General features: G+C 44.9%; 1 protein-coding gene across 2 annotated transcripts in view; it reads left to right on the top strand.

Moving 5' to 3' along the window:
* Positions 1-15,709, top strand: part of LOC141790267 (nuclear receptor coactivator 3-like) — a 39,380-nt gene extending 23,671 nt beyond the window's left edge. The window contains exons 2-23 of one of the 2 annotated variants that reach the window (XM_074670023.1): positions 897-955; positions 3,315-3,419; positions 3,689-3,849; positions 5,069-5,169; positions 5,357-5,531; positions 5,645-5,824; positions 7,154-7,240; positions 7,473-7,616; positions 8,221-8,368; positions 8,461-9,050; positions 9,144-10,117; positions 10,210-10,333; positions 10,503-10,742; positions 10,933-11,145; positions 11,285-11,402; positions 11,597-11,768; positions 12,103-12,465; positions 12,630-12,752; positions 12,847-13,084; positions 13,178-13,388; positions 13,563-13,821; positions 13,961-15,709. In XM_074670023.1, coding sequence (XP_074526124.1) covers positions 3,334-3,419; positions 3,689-3,849; positions 5,069-5,169; positions 5,357-5,531; positions 5,645-5,824; positions 7,154-7,240; positions 7,473-7,616; positions 8,221-8,368; positions 8,461-9,050; positions 9,144-10,117; positions 10,210-10,333; positions 10,503-10,742; positions 10,933-11,145; positions 11,285-11,402; positions 11,597-11,768; positions 12,103-12,465; positions 12,630-12,752; positions 12,847-13,084; positions 13,178-13,388; positions 13,563-13,821; positions 13,961-13,972 — 4,719 coding nt within the window. In that variant the 5' untranslated portion in view covers positions 897-955; positions 3,315-3,333 and the 3' untranslated portion in view covers positions 13,973-15,709. The remainder of the gene's footprint in view (positions 1-896; positions 956-3,314; positions 3,420-3,688; positions 3,850-5,068; positions 5,170-5,356; positions 5,532-5,644; positions 5,825-7,153; positions 7,241-7,472; positions 7,617-8,220; positions 8,369-8,460; positions 9,051-9,143; positions 10,118-10,209; positions 10,334-10,502; positions 10,743-10,932; positions 11,146-11,284; positions 11,403-11,596; positions 11,769-12,102; positions 12,466-12,629; positions 12,753-12,846; positions 13,085-13,177; positions 13,389-13,562; positions 13,822-13,960) is intronic. The other variant, XM_074670032.1, reaches the window with a different exon arrangement.
* Positions 15,710-16,202: the final 493 nt, after the last annotated feature.

Raw genomic sequence — 16,202 nt, 5'->3', positions numbered from 1 at the left:
AGCATTTTATCACTACTTTACTGTTATGCTGTATAAAAGGACAAACGTAACTGCTTTGATTTTATAAAGGAAAGAACATCTGATGATCGGTGGAAGCACAATGCTGGTATTTAAGCTCTGGGGTTTTTTTTGGAGGGGTGCAGTTTGTGCTTTATAACAATGATAATCTGGGCTTCCCCTGTTACACATCCCTTAAGCTTTTTGGCTTGGTAATCATAGGCAAATGCTGTAACTGTGAGATTTGTGCAGAAAAGCTTACACAATTGATGAGTGGTGTATTTTCTGTTGCTCTTTGTAAGATGAGAAAACAGGTTGTGGATGATTGACAGTCAGTTTTGTTGTTTGAGGTATAGACTTTAAGTGACATTTATTGGTTTCTTTGTTCTAATATTGGTTGTGTAATACATTGAAGAGAAAAGTGACATACATCAGGTTTGGATTTAGATGTAATCCATCATTTCTTCAATTATTTGTGAGAAGGTACATGTTTTAAAAGTGTCCTTTTCCCCTACTGCAAAGTGAGAAAAAGTGAGAAAGCCCTGCTGTGACACCTTTAACAAGGTGTATCTGTGTGTGTGTTTGTGTGTGTGTGAGCCAGAAAAAGAGGGGAGCGCACTGATAAACGGAATATGTAAATAGGGTGGATGAGTGGCCACATTTCCAGGAAAGGGAAGTGGTGACGCAGGGGAACAGGCGAAGGGGAGGACACAAACAGGATGCTATCTGCTGTGACTTCCTGTGCAATTTTAGAAATACATTTTTCCCATGATTTTCTGTGAAAGCAAAACACACAACTCTTCCTTCGAATTTTTTTTTCAAAGGAAAACAGTCCCATTTTCAAGTCTGAGTGAAAGATACAGACATGATTTCTGACCTGGTCTTTCCTCTGTTTTCAGGAGATGTTGAGACATTGAAGACCCTGAATGGAGCTTGACTGGGGCTTGTACTGCTTGAGGTCAGACTTTGGATTGTGTACACACAAACACACACACACATACACAGAGCTCTGGTGGACAATCAATTAAAATGTAGACCATGTTCTTTTTACTATGAGATGTTGTATTTCACACGTTGGCAGCTGCTGTTTGTGGACCTGGTGGTTGGAGCAACATATCGGATTTTGTCGCTGAGCAAGTCTCACACCAAGGGAGGAGATGAGGAGTCAGGCTGTTGGCAAAGTGCCCTCTCTGCTGGGACTGATCTGTGGTTTTGGTAGACTCATAGTCTCTGACTAAACTCTAAACGTGTTATCCGCCTGGATTGCCTGTTATCAGTTAAACAACTTAAAACTTGTATTAATTACATAATATCAACAAGTCAGCACAAAAGAAATATTGTTGACAAGAAAAAACTCATTGAAAAATAAATAAGTTCAAAAAGATTCAATAAAAACCTCAGATTTAATATCTTTAGAAAACTGTCGACATCAGTTTTCAGCTTTGCTCTCCCCGTGACCTGAAAAGAAAGTGCTCTCCGCCACTATTCAGCCAAAGTTTTCAGGAAGACCCCCAGCAGCCCCAAGCTCTGCTGTTTGTCCACTTCAGGACGTTAGGCTGACTGAGGGCTGATGTCATCTTTCACCGCTGCAGCAGAGGTGAGTCTTAGGACAGAAAGCAGGAAGGGGAGAGGAAGAGGAGGGTGGGCAGAGGGAGCCACAGCCGCAGCAGGACAGGCAGATTTAGAGAGCAGTGTTGAAAGGCAGACAGACGAGAAGCATGCGATGCAGATTTATGATGCAGAGCGTGTGTCTGAAACTTGCCGCTCTTCTTGTAGTAGCAGCGGTGTGGTAGAGGGTGACTGTGCTGCGTGTCCCAGCCTGCAGTTTCAGAGCACAAGTTGCATAATGGCTTCAATTGGTTCTTCACTTTTTCACTGTGGAATGAGCTCACTCTGTGTGTGTCCACACACACATGTAGACACGTAGTTCAGGATTGGGTTGTCTGTTTAAAAATGATTTGGCGTCGAAGCTGCACGATACAGCTTTGTAAGTGTCTCCGGGTGGGAATAGGAAAGAGCAGTGACCTTAGACACCGGCCTCAGAGGTTTCCTCTAACATGAACTCTGAACGGGTCAGACACAGGGCAATGCCAGAGCAAGAAAACAAGGGCAGGGTCCCCAGCTCAGTGCTGCTACACCCAGAGAGGGAGGGTGAGAAGGGAGGGGTTGTCTCGTGATGGTATGGGGGAAATGGCAGTAAAAACCCATTGGATGAAAGAGCGGATGTAGCCTAGTATGGAGAATGGAGAGAGAAGAGAATGTGGAAAAGTTCGTACTATGCCCTGAAAACGCTGTGGAGTCTGTTTGGATTGTGTCCAAGCTCCACAGCGCTAAGCAGTGTGTGTTTTTTTTCTCATGCAGTCAGACAAAGAGGCAGTCTCGGGTGTATACGCCTTGCTGGTACAGTAGCTACCGGGACTCTCTTTCTAACAGACTTTGCTGCAACATGCCTGAACATGTAAGCGTACTGGAAATTGTTTGAAAAGGCAGTTTGAGCGCGTGTTGCCGCTGCGAGCAGACCGGTATGGTTCTGGCGGGCAGGCTGCCTGAACGCAGGATGACCCATCTCCCCTGAGGCTCCAAATCGCTACATCATCATCAGTCGCTCTTTGCAGTGGAACAGATGAGATTTCACTCCCATCAAGCACTAAGCAGGGACCAGGGCTGCTTTACTAACTGGATAGTCCACCCTCATAAATCTGTAGGAATCCACAATTTACCCTTTACTTAAAAGTCACTTCATTGGTAACCGCAGCAGCTGGAAGATTTGGGATTTTTTTGTTGTTGCTGAACTTGTCACATTTCTTTATAAACAGCAGTTTAAGGTGCTAAATTAGACATGCACCGATCAATCGGTGCTGATTTCCTTAGTTTTGGGGGAACGGTGATCGGTCCATCCTTAGATTAAACTGATCTCATATTCCTTCGGGGAGGTCTGACAGCCAGCCATTGCTGCTTTTTGCTCTGAGACCTAAAACTCAGGACACGTTATTGGTTGTTTAAGTTAAAACATAAGGATTTTATTGTTTCACAGGTATTTTTCAATGATTTTCAATAAAATAAGATTGGAACATTAACAGTATATGTCATCAGTCATAGAAAATAAAAATCGATACCGGCAGGTCAGGCTTTTCAAAGATCAGTGATTGGCCAGAAAATTGTGATTGGTGGACCCCTGCACTGAATAATCTTTGTTCATCCTCTGATCAGATTGTACTTCACACATATGAGCATCAAACACCGCACATTAAGTTCATTCTCTCTGATCGTGTTGCTCCGCCTCCGTTTACATGTTTCTCTGATGCGTGTGCTTCCAGGTGCTGATATGCGCTGAAGATGAGTGGCATTGGAGACAACTCGTTGGAGCCGCTGTGCTCTGATCGCAAACGTAAACTATCCACCTGTGACACACCGGGCTTAGGGTAAGTGCTGCGTCTTCTGTTACATGCCGATTGCATACCACTTCACTTTGTCTGCTGCTGCTCTTCGTGGTGTGGATGTCAGCGAGTGCATGAGGTCACTTCCTCTCTGCTGGCCTCACGTAAACATCCCTCCCCTCTGGTTCAAATGTGTCTGCTGCTAGTAAATAGCTGGAGCATCTGAGCCCTGGCCGTATGGCCTGCATGCGGACAGGGCACGGGAAGGTGAGGTTGTCATGGCAACTTGTCTAATCCCCTTGGTGCCCTGGCAGGTGTGACAAGCGTCGGCGGGAACAGGAGAGCAAGTACATCGAGGAGCTGGCTGAGCTCATCTCTGCCAACCTCTCTAACATCGACAGCTTCAACGTCAAGCCTGACAAATGTGCCATCCTCAAAGAGACAGTGAGACAGATCCGACAAATCAAAGAGCAAGGTACCACCACCGTGCAGCCTCTCCACACACACTCCTGGTCAATAACAAAGCCACACTGTATAAAAGTTTCCCCTGCGCTTGTTGTGTCGTGTAATCAGAATAAAGTAAGGCTGGATGTAGTGAAACGCTCTGCTGCAGGACAGATGATGCCAGTGATGAAGTGGTGTGTTTGGGTCATGGCCAGGCCACCTCGGACCAACAGCCAGTTCAGCTGATTGTATTGCTGGGGGTAAATGAACACCAGTAATCGAAACCAAAGCTGGGTGGTCATGGCTCAAGGCTGTGACTGACAGCGTGTATCTGTCACTGCCAAACCCGGCTTCTCTCAGGGAGACACAAGTGACTCAGGAAGCAGAGTTTATCAAAAGATACTGCTGTTATGCAGATTTAAGGTGATTGGACAAACAGGGGAGCTTACTTTCTTCTCTCGGTTCAATCTTTAAGGTTAAGTGGTTAACAAAGAGAATGAGCCGTCACACTGTAATCTACCCAGAGGGTCACAGCTGGCTCCTGCTGGCCTGGGTGTTTAACAGTCGGGTTGCCATCACTACAGAATGTCAATGAAGCAGAGCTGGTCTTTATTTCTCTTCTTTCTGTTTTTCTTCGGTCACATTTCCCCTCTGTTCGATACATCTTTGCTCTTCTCTTGAAATTAGTATCTTAAATTACTGATTTCTGTGTCACTCACTGTTTGTCAGGCGTGTTTGCATTAACAGCTGATTCAGTTGGACATGGAGTGAAACTGGGTGACCAGTATTTGTTTTTAAGTGCTACAGATGACCCTGCTATATAAAGTGCCATCTAACAAAGCCTCAAACACATGCTGACTTTAAAAATAGAAAGGCACGTTAACCATGCATCATGACAAACACTGCCACCTGCTGACGGCAAAGTGCTCTGTTTGGTTCACCGAGGCAGCCACTTCCTCCAGCCAGTCTCAAAGATTTGGACTGTGTGAATACAGATAAGAAGTAAAGCTAAAGGCATGTTTATGTCAGACACCCATTAAACTGTGTAATGAATATTCAACACGTAAAACACGCTAATGTGCCTCTCAAAATTGAAACTACTGGCACTAATTTGCTTCATTAGAAAGACTCGACCTGTTGAGTTATTCCACCAAAACAATGAGCGGTGCTGTAAATCCCAAATAAATGAACCAATAGATCCTGTCATTAAGATCATTCTTCTAAATTTGTGTGTGTTCTTCCCTTGTCAGGAAAGAGCTCTTGTAGTGATGACGATGTCCAGAAGGCTGATGTATCCTCTACTGGTCAAGGGGTTATTGACAAGGACCACCTGGGACCGCTGCTCCTACAGGTCAGCCCAGAGACCATCATTCAGAAAAAACAGTATCAATAAGCTGCTTTTCCACATGTTCATAGAGTGATTTCTTTAAATTTCACGTTCAAAAATGGATGAAATGAGTCACCTGTTTTATAGTAATGTAAGAAGTAAATTATGTGCTTAGTGTTGTTTCTAATATCATGTTTCTTGTTGTTCTTAGGCCCTGGACGGCTTTCTTTTTGTGGTGAACAGAGAGGGCAGCATCGTATTTGTGTCAGACAATGTGACACAATACCTGCAGTATAAGCAGGAGGAGCTGATCAACACGAGCGTGTACAACATCATCCACGATGAGGACAGAGAGGAATTCCACAAGAACCTACCCAAATCCAACGGTGAGACATTGTTTTATTTATGATAAGGAGCAAACACATACTGTATGCGTGCTGTCACACACTTCTTACTCAAACATGCACGGGCAGTGTTACTCATCTGTTATTCTTCACAGCATCCAACGGGGCATCCTGGGGTGGAGAGGCGCCGCGGCAGAAGAGCCACACCTTCAACTGTCGTATGCTGGTGAACTGTGTTCATGGAATGTCAGAAGAGAGGCCTGGAGGCCAACGCTATGAGGCCATGCAATGTTTTGCCCTGACTCAGCCCCGAGCCATGATGGAGGAGGGAGAAGGTAAAGTCGCTGTTCACATCTTCTTCAGCAGGGTGTCTTCTTGATTGTTTTCACGATGAAATATGTGTAAATATTCAAGCAAGTGTGTCAATAAAAACAATAGGTGATGTGCCAATCACCCATAACACAATGACCACAGGTGGAGAGAATATCACTGATTTTCAATGGCATCTGTCAGTGAGTCGGATATGTTTTTCAGCTAATGAATATTTGGTCCTTAAAGTCGATGTGAGAGAGTTCATTGAAACTGCAGCTCGAACAGGTTGTTCATCAGCTGTTCAAGAAAGATCATAAACCAAAAAAAAAGAAAGAATTGAAAGTGTCAAATAGGACTCAGTCAGCAGCCAACGTGTGATACCTTGGTATACCTTTGACCTGGTCAGAGCTCATAAAATCACAGCTCTCGTGTTAGGGATGGGTACAACATCGGTACTTTTATCAGTACCGACTAAGCTCTGTCAAAAGTATTGGGCACCGATTCCTGTAAAATCAAAAGGTACCATGTTTAGGTCCCTAAATGCATTCTTGTGACTTCGAGGGTGTGAAAGAGTGGGTGATTGTTAATGCTGGACATGAACACAGCATTATAAGGTTATATATTGATAAATAAATATGTTTAATTAGAAAAATATTATATTTCATCATCAAACAAATTAATATTTTTTCCCACATAAACACAAAATTGTACTGAAAATTGGTACAATTGAGTACCGGTACCGATTGCCAGGTCCCGGGTATCAGTAACGTATCGTTTCAAATGTAAAAGGTACCCATCCCTATCATGGATATGTACATGGATATGTATATGTAGTGTTCCTCGTGTTTAGTGGTCAGTAACCACCAGAACTGGTCCAAATAAGGAAAGCCATAACATTAATGTTATGGTCATGAATACACACATGCACTCTGGGATTGAAGACTGAACCATGAGGTTTGATTATACAGAATATCTAGTAAAGCTCAAACTGCTGGAAAAGTTAATGCTGGTTAGAAAACTCACAGTACATAACTTGGTCTCCATCTGATTCTGCATCTGAAAGCACCTAAAGAGCACACGAGCAGGAAGGGGCCTTAACAACATTTCAGTGTTGACCTAGTCTCCAAATACCCAAGATCTCAGTTTAATCCAGCATCTGTGGGATGTGCAGCTGTCACCCTTCAGAGCTTGTTTGCTTTAGCCTGTAGCTTACTCTGTTTACATGATTCATTGATCTCTTTACCTTCCACTCTAGAGGTCTATTTAAATTTACATGCTGTTTATAATTCCAACCATTGCTTTTATCAGCTTATTCAAATGAAGTGTAAACATTGTGTTGTGTCTCTTTTCAGATTTGCAGTCCTGTATGATCTGTGTGGCGAGACGCATCATTGCAGTAGAGAGGACTGAGAGGTTTAGCACTCGTCATGAACTCTCTGGTAAGGTCCCACTTATTAATACCAGCAATGATGCGGATGGATTAATTTTTGATACAGGTTGGATGATTTTTTTGTAAAGCTGTTTCTTTTGTTTTTTTTTTGTTACACCAGTGATGTAATTTGTCCATAACCAAGAATTTCAGAAATGCACAAATAAATATCCTCAAAGGCTAATGTGCTTTTCTTAGTGCTCATTCGTCTTGTTATTCCCTTTGGGTCTTTTCCTTTGCAGGTAAACTCATTGAAATTGAACAGCAGAGCTCTCCTCACACTACAATGCGTCCAGGCTGGGAGGACCTAGTGAGGCGCTGCATGCAGATGTTCCTCCATCGCAGTGAGGGACAGCCATGGTCCTACAAGCGCCACTATCAAGACGGTACATAATTCTGTACTTCATACAGTCTAACCTTATTTTCCCCCTTACCTCGGTCATGACACTGAAAACATGTGCTATGTGAACATTAACATGCTGAAACTCTACATAATCCAGACATGACAAAGTCATAATTTATCATGATGACTCATGGTAGGTTTAGCATTCTGGGGAAGCAGTCATCATCTAAGTACACAGGGAATCTAACAGAATGCAAGTCACCTTACATAAACCTTTGGTATGCAGGGCACAGATTTTGCTAGATGAGCAAGAGGCTCAAATCAGCAACGGGCAATTCTTTGTTACCAAACGAGCTAATACTGCACTTATGAGGCACAGGGAGTGACTCTTGATTTAATCGGATGAAACAAGTTTTGCCACATTTGGTTCCTGTTTTTTGAAGAGTAATCAGAGACTGTTAACTGCTGTGACCTGTGAAATGAAACCAACTGTTTAATTTAATTATACTTGGACAGAGGAACACACAATGACAGTTTTTGTTCCTCTTCACAACCTTACAATCCAAAAAAAAAGGCTAGCTGTCTTACTATATGCTTTGACCTACTTTTGCTGGTTTAATAGCCTCAAATTTTGCTGTTGTTTGTAGCTTTCCATAACGGTCATGCAGAGACTCCACTCTATCGCTTCTCACTCTCTGATGGCACCCCAGTCACAGCCCAGACAAGGAGTGACCTCTGCAGGAATCCTAACACCAATGAACCACACTCTTTCCTCTCCACACATCTGCTACAGAGGTACAGATACTCTGACATTTCAATGAGTGATGATGGTGTCTCATAAATAAGTTTGTTGTTTCAACTTTGTGATGAAACCATGTCTTTTGCAGGGAACAGAACGGTTACCGTGGGAACCAGGGTGGAGGTATGAGACCTCCAAACATGGGTGTGAACAATCCTAATCAACAGATGAACATGGGCCCAGGAGGGAGCATGGGCATGAACAGAGGCTACGGCATGGCTGAACAGGGCAACATGGCTCAGAGAGGAGTGCCCCCCTACACAGGGGGCAACCGCATCAATCCCATGAACCAGATGAACCAGATGAACCCCATGCATCAGATGAATCAGATGAATTCCATGCACCAGATGAACAACATGAGTCAAATGAATCAGATGAATCAAATGAATTCCATGCATCCAATGAACTCCCCCATGAACTCCATGAACCAGATGGGGCCCATGAATCAGATGGGCCACCATGGCATGCATCAGCAGCAGCAGCAGCAGCAGCACCAACACCAGCAGATGGGGCAGTTCCATGGAGGTGGAGGTGGAGGTGGACCTGCCGGGTTTGGGATGGGGATGACCAGTCCTCCCCAAGCCAGTCCAGGGATTAACGGTCCCCCACACAATGTAATGGGCTCACCCAGAGTCCGAGGAAGCCCCAAGATGGGTGCCAGCCCGTTTTCCCCTGGAGGTATGAAGGATCAGCAGCAAATTAATTCTAAATGAAGAGATCAGATCTGAAACTTTATTGGTCACTAATGAATGTTTTGTCATATATTTGCAGGTATGAACTCCCCCATGAGCTCCAGCCATCCTGGTAACTCTGGAGGAGGAGGTGGAGGAAGCACCACCTTCTCAAGCAGCTCCCTGAATGCCCTCCAAGCCATCAGCGAGGGAGTGGGTAATCCCATGCCCTCCCCCCTCACCTCTCCCCCTACCCACAAGGCTGACAGCTCCCCAAGCATCAACTCCACTAACCAGACAGCAGGTGGGCCCTGCAAACCAGGCCTCCCAGCCTACTCTGACTCCAAGAGCCCAGGTAGCTCACTGGGGACAGGAGGAGAGCAGCAGACTCAGCAGCAACCACACACCCCAACCAGCGAAGGCCCTCCTGACAAGCCAGACAGCCAGGTCAGCAGAGAGGCAGGTCCAGCTGGAGAAGCCAGCCGACGAGTCCCTGACACCAAGTGCCACAAGAAGCTCCTGCAGCTCCTCACCTCCCCCACTGATGAGCTGGTGCCAGCAAATCACACAGCAAGCTCAGCGCCAAGCTCCACCCCTGAAGCTAAAGAGCCAGCCGGTGTCACCAGCCCCTCCTCAACTGGAGTGTCGTCCTCCACGGGCGGTAGTTCTGGGCCCTCCTCGGGTGGCACAGGTCATTTATCGAGTCAGTCTCTTCAGGAGAAGCACAGGATCCTTCATAAACTGCTGCAGAACGGAAACACTCCCGACGATGTAGCACGAATCACTGCTGAAGCCACTGGGAAGAGCAGTCTGGATTCAGGGGTGCCAGAACCAGGACCAACAGCCACAGGAGGGGCGAGAGGGTCCGAGCCAAAACAAGAGCAGCATAGCCCTAAGAAGGAAAAGCCCCATGCCCTTCTTCACTACCTCCTCAATAAGGACGACTCTAAGGACAGCAGTGATGTCAAACCAAAACTGGAGGACCTGGAGGGGAGAGGGGCCCAGGGTGCAGGGGTCACCAGCTCTGACCCCCACTGCATGGATGGAAAGGTCAAGTTGGAGCCCTCAGATGAGGTAAGACTTCTCTCTAGAATGATTTATGAAAACCAGTCTGAAATACCCCATAGAGGAGTGTTTGTAACCATTTTTGTGTTTTGATGGATCAGACGGAGACCCTGGAGACCATTCTTGGGGTCCCAAGGAATAACAGTGGCTTCTACTCTGAACCTGACTCCAGAGCAGCGAAGGAAGTGGGGAACAAGCAGGGGAATATCCCTGACAGTTTACATGGTGAGTCACTGTCCTCGCTCATGTGTACGAGAAGAGTAACTATAGAAACGTTCACTTCCAGCTCGCTTCATGGTTTCAAGATTTGTATGAGTTTGTGTGTCAGAAACTGTTTAGTCTACAGACCTCAACATGTTTGATTCAGAAATATTGATTTGTTCCTACATTAAAGATGGAGAAAGAGGACCCATGCCTTCAGGCCAACGAGGTGCCTATCAGAGAGCGTTGTCTATGGATGCCAAGCCCATGGGTGCAGAGGGAGCAATGGGGGGTGGGCTCGCTGGCAGAAGGAATGTGCCCTGTCCCACATTGATCAAACAGGAGAACATGGATGCTTCGATCAGACAAGGAGCTCTTCCCAACGGTTTCCCAGGAGGCATGAATGCATGTCCACCACGAGGAAATCCAATAAGTGAGTTAATCACTCCTCACAGGCTGGTTTTCTTTGAAGAGCCCCAGCTCATGAAGTAGAATCCTTGGAATTATCCTCTTCTCACATTATTCTAGTTTAAGTTTTTGTGTAACTCAAACTCATGTGAAGGTACAGCAGCTTTGAGTCCATTCGCCAAGCATGAGCTCACAGTGGTCTTTCTGTTCTCCAGGAGGAATGGGCAGGGGAATGGGAATGCCACAGCGCCCTCCCATGTCAGCGCCTGGAGACTGGGGAATGCCGAGGTCCAGCAGCAGTCCTGTGACTGGACCAGGACACACTGGCATGGGTCGCCCTGGTCCAATGGGTGGGTCTATGATCAACCGCTCCAACAGTGTACCTGGAAACACCCAGTCCATGCTACAGCAGCAACTCATGGATATGGGTAAGTCACTCACAGCAGTGCTAGTTCAGTTTTAAAGCTTCTCTGAAAAGTGTTTTTACATTTGGCTCATTCATTTTCTGTGGATCGAATATGTCTGTTTTTCTGCACTGGAAATGATGAAACTCAATCACCTCTGCAGGTACCAATGAAGCCAACATGGGTATGAATCGATTTAGTGGACATGGGCCTCTACCTCAATCCCCTTCATGGCCGGACTCTGCTATGGGAAGGGAACGGCCGCAGGGTAACACAAACAGGTAAACCTCTTCCTTTCTATGCTTTGTTACATGTTTCTGACCCAAACCTGAAGCTGAATTGATAATCTGACATTAGTAGATAGTTTAGCCTGTTACTAGTCACATTTTCATTAAGGAAGAAAAAAATCTATCAGTTTTATCTCTGACCTGAGAATACTTTTCATGAAATGATGTAACACGTGTTGTCCTTTTAGGGATCAGTTCGGACATCCCCTGGATGAGCTGTTTGGGCCCCTGGCTGGCAGTGAGGGCCCGAGTGATGAGCGGGCGCTCTTTGACCAGTTGGACTCTCTGCTCAACACTGCTGATGTCATCACTCTGCAGGAGATAGACCGAGCCCTGGGCATCCCTGAAATAGTAGGACAGGTACAGAACACAAGTATAAGTACACACCTTGGACTGCGGACACTCATCCTGTGAGAGAAAAAACAGAAAGCTTTGGAAGTGTTGGCTCTTGTACAAGTACACCAGAGACCCTGGGAGACCCTTATTCACTTCTGCTCTTCTTACTCAGCTGTTGGGTCTCACTTCTTACCTGTGTAGGATTGCAGTTGATGACAGAAAGCTCTCAGTGTATGAAGCTTTGTTGGCCGAGGATTTGATAACACTAACATCATAAACCAACTTGAGTTGCAATTGCTTTGAAGTTGACTTTATTTTAATCCTCACCACTTTTAAACACAATTCTTCTGTAACCTAGGCTCAGGGATCTGAAGGCCATCAGCAGGGATCAGATCAAGGCCCAGGTCATTGCCCACCATCGGAGTCTTTCCCAGGACCGGACTCCTCCTTAGGCATGGACCAAAAACCAAATTTCAACCAAGGCTACCCTGGACCTCCAGGGCCGTCCTCCATGGGTATGCAGCCTGGTTACGCCAGCAACACGATGCAAAGCCAGTCTCCTGCAGGCTTCAATCCCATGATGAATCAGATGGGCCAGGCTGGGGGGTTCCCTGCCATGGCCAACATGGGCAACCCTCGTACAAACATGATGCGACCTCGCATGATGACTGCTACCAAGCCCATGAGACTGCAGCTGCAGCAAAGACTGCAGGGACAGCAGGTGACCACACTTGCACTCTGATAGTCAAACTAACACCTTACATTGTTTTAACTAGCACAAAGCTCATCAGCTTGTTTCATAGGAAAAGTTGTTGCTGACAAGTTCCCAAAGTTAATGGAGAACAGAGACACAAAAACTGACCTGAGTCTTTTCTTCTCCCACAGTTCATGAATCAGACCCGACAGGGCATGAAAATGGAACATGCCCCTGGAGGAAACCCTGCAATGCATCCAGGCATGCAACCTGGTATGCAGCCTGGCATGCAGCCTACTGGCATGGGAGGCCAGGTATACAGAAAGCACACTCTCACATTCTGTTTAAGTCTGATCAGTCAGGAAACCATTCAAAGACCTAAGGCTAAAGTCTGATTTTTGTCTCCAGCCCGGTTTTCTGAATGCCCAGATGATGGCTCAACGCAGTCGAGAGATGATGACTATGCAGATGAGGAAACAGCGGATGATGATTCTCATGCAACAGCAACAGAGGCAGGAGCAAGGTGCGCCAAGAGTCTTTAGCCCTCCTCCAAACGTCACTGCACCAGGAGGTGTCGAGAGCCCCATGGGAGTCCCTCCTGTAAACCAGCCTGGACAGCAAGCTTTTAACTACGGCGCTAACTATGGTGAGTGAGACGAGATGAAGCTTTGAATAACTCCTTAATCTCAACACAATGGATCACAGTCTTACTCTTCTCTTACTACTGGTGTAATTGCAGGGATGAACCAGCAGGGGGACCCATCATTCATGGCTCCAGGTAGCAGCCCTCCAGGAAACATGATGCAAGGAAGAATGGGGGGTCCTCCTCAGAACAACATGATGCAGGGCATGCAGGGGATGCAAGGAATGCAGGGAAATCCACAGGGCGCACCAATGTACCAGTCAGGAGACATGAAAGGGTGGCCACAGGGTGGCATGCAGCGTAATAGGTACTTAAAAAAAAATCCAGATTCTTTATTTCTGTATTTTCAAGTTTAGTTTTTTCTCTCTGAGTTTGTAATATTTTAGCAGCAAGCAAAGAAAGCTTAATCTTTGTGAGTATTTAATTGTGTTAGAGGTTACTGACTTACTCAAACTGTCATTTGATTTCTTTGATTTTTCAGCTCATACCCACAGCAACAGTTCCCCCAGCAAGGTAACCAGGGCCAGTTTGGACCCATGATGATGAACAACGCCATGGGTGGACCTGGGCCTGTCAGTGGGGCAGGTCCTGGACAGATGGGCCAGATGCCAGTCCAGAGGCAGGGCCAGATGCAAGGCCAGATGCAAGGCCAGATGCAAGGCCAGATGCAAGGCCAGATGCAAGGCCAAATGGGCATGAACCCCATGGGAATGGGTCGAATGCCAATGGGACCCGATCAAGTAAGTATCACTATGAGACAAAGGAGTGTACGATCAGCTGATGTTTCAAATGACGTTGTAAGAATATGAGAGAAATCAAGAAAAAATCTACTTCGTGTGTGCGTTTTTGACTCATCTCATTGTTTTCTTGTGTTTGCAGAAGTATTGCTGATAAACTGTGGCTAAGGGCAGAACCTGGAGCCTGACTGTTGTGGCAGAAAGTTCTGATCCCGAGAGGAGCTGGACCTGAACTTAAACTCAAACACAAACATAGGAGACGTTCTCCTGAGTAAAACATGATGCAGGAGCACAGAAAAACTCACTGTTCATCCTGGAGGAAGACAAACACGCACCGGGGCTTCATCCGCACATGACACCACAAATACTGTAACCTTGTCAAGGTGATGCACAAAGACAAACGATGTGTGCTTGTGCATGTTTGTGCGTGTTCATGAGAATGACCCAGTGCTGTCAGGCAGTATTCAGTGCCACAGCTAGGCTGCAGAACGGGACTATGGTACATCTGGCTGTGGTGGCACTTTACCCGAAGGCTTCTGTGTGGAATAAAGATTGATGCAATATTTCTTCATCATTACAGCCTTACTAGAGATTCAATGCCTTCATAACAATGAGTTCCTGTTTTCTTTTTTTGTCCTTTGGATGCGCCTCATTCTTGAAGTCATTGGAAGCTAAAGCACACAGTTTTCTATGTTATGCAGATTGGAGCAATAAGTCTTGCCTCTATGCTTTTGACTGTAACTGAGCATCATAACCCATGTAATAAGCAAACAAATGGTACTGCAGTATTAGATGTCTCAAATGTCCTCTGTGAATATGAATTGTAAATATTCTACAAAATATATCAGACCCGCTTTTAAAGGCCCATAATTGCACAAAGTATGAGACCTGGTTGTATTTTTGTGTCCCATAGGTCAATAATACTGATTTGGTTCATTTGCTTTTGTTATGCTTTTGCTAATCTAGCAGGCGTGTATGGGTTTTTCTTTCTCTGTGTGTCACTTTTCGAATGCTGTATTTTAAAGGTTTCCAAAAAAGTCATGAATTTCATGTTTTAGCGAGGCACTTTTTTTTTCTTGTGATGAGTACCTGATGTGTCGAGGGTTTGAGCTTTCTCACTGTCAGTTTTTTATCGGTGAACGTACGATCAGATTTGTTGGGTTCTGTGTGAGCTGAGCTGCTCAGGCTTTCCTGCATTACGCTAAGGATGGAAACACACACTCTTCAGTTTACCAACAAGTTCTCACAGTGTTCTCCCTTTGGGTGTGTTTTTATTGACACCCTCTTCTTTTGATTGTTTTCTGTTAACTCGCTGTATCTACCTTTTCAACTTGCGCAATCCAAAGATACTATTTCACGTCTCTGTATAGTTTCTGAGGTTTCAGGTGTACATTTGTTACGCTTTGTGTTATATTAGTCTGATGGTAAATGGGTACATATCATAGATCTGAATGAGCGTTTGATGGCTATGTACTGGAAACAGAAATGATATGGGGTGAAGTTGTTCCACAGTGGGGAGCTGTTCTTGCAGTGTGGAGAGGACTTGACAAAGAACCCCAGGACATACGATTCTAACATCTGGAAGATAAAGATACACAAAAAAACATGTTTTGCTGTGATGAGAGAAAAATCAATCGAATGCAATCCACCTTAAGACATATCAATATCTCTATTTTTCAGGAAACAACTTCATACTTGTCCAGATTTTGTTACTTCATGAAAAAGGAATTTTCTAGAGTTTAAATGAAGTGCAAAATGAGGCAATCGGTCATTTGGTTTGTTTTTGTTTTTCTTGGTTTGGAGGAAAGATAAGCTGTCATTTTACAGGATGTATATTACAGATTTATTCTGTTGATGTTGATATTGATGTAAATACAAATTTCTATTTAAAGGCTTTTGTCTGGTCCTCTGATTTGAAGCATCATTGTATCCACAGGATAAACTTCCTTTAGGTTAAATATGGTGTCAGAGAACGTTACTCTTAAAGACTGCATCTGTAAGATTATGAGAAGAAGCTTAATTTTACAAGAATAATTAGGCCCATGTTCAGCGTTTATCTCTCCAGTTTTACAATACTCAATGTGGTTAACACTGAAGCACAAAGCTTGGATCTAAACCATGAAGCTCTTATTAAACACATATATTAAATGCAACATTTATCCCTATACTCACAAAAAATAAAATGCTATGAAGTCAATGCCAGAAGTGATTCACTGATGCTCAAGGTGCAATGTTGGGAGCAGTACTAGGACTGAATGTAGACTTAACGAAAGTAATGCGTTTAGCAGAAATAAAAGAAAATGTTGGTAACATTTTCCCCCTCCTAGTCTAGCTTACATAGTGAATTAAAAATATAATCGCCAGCATTTTACCGGTGTCAAAAG

The sequence above is a fragment of the Halichoeres trimaculatus genome, unplaced genomic scaffold, assembly GCF_033239565.1.
Source record: "Halichoeres trimaculatus isolate MK-OKI-2021-1 unplaced genomic scaffold, fHalTri1.1 fHalTri1_scaffold_1, whole genome shotgun sequence".
Lineage (NCBI taxonomy): Eukaryota > Metazoa > Chordata > Actinopteri > Labriformes > Labridae > Halichoeres > Halichoeres trimaculatus.
This window is presented reverse-complemented; position numbering and strand designations above follow the sequence as displayed.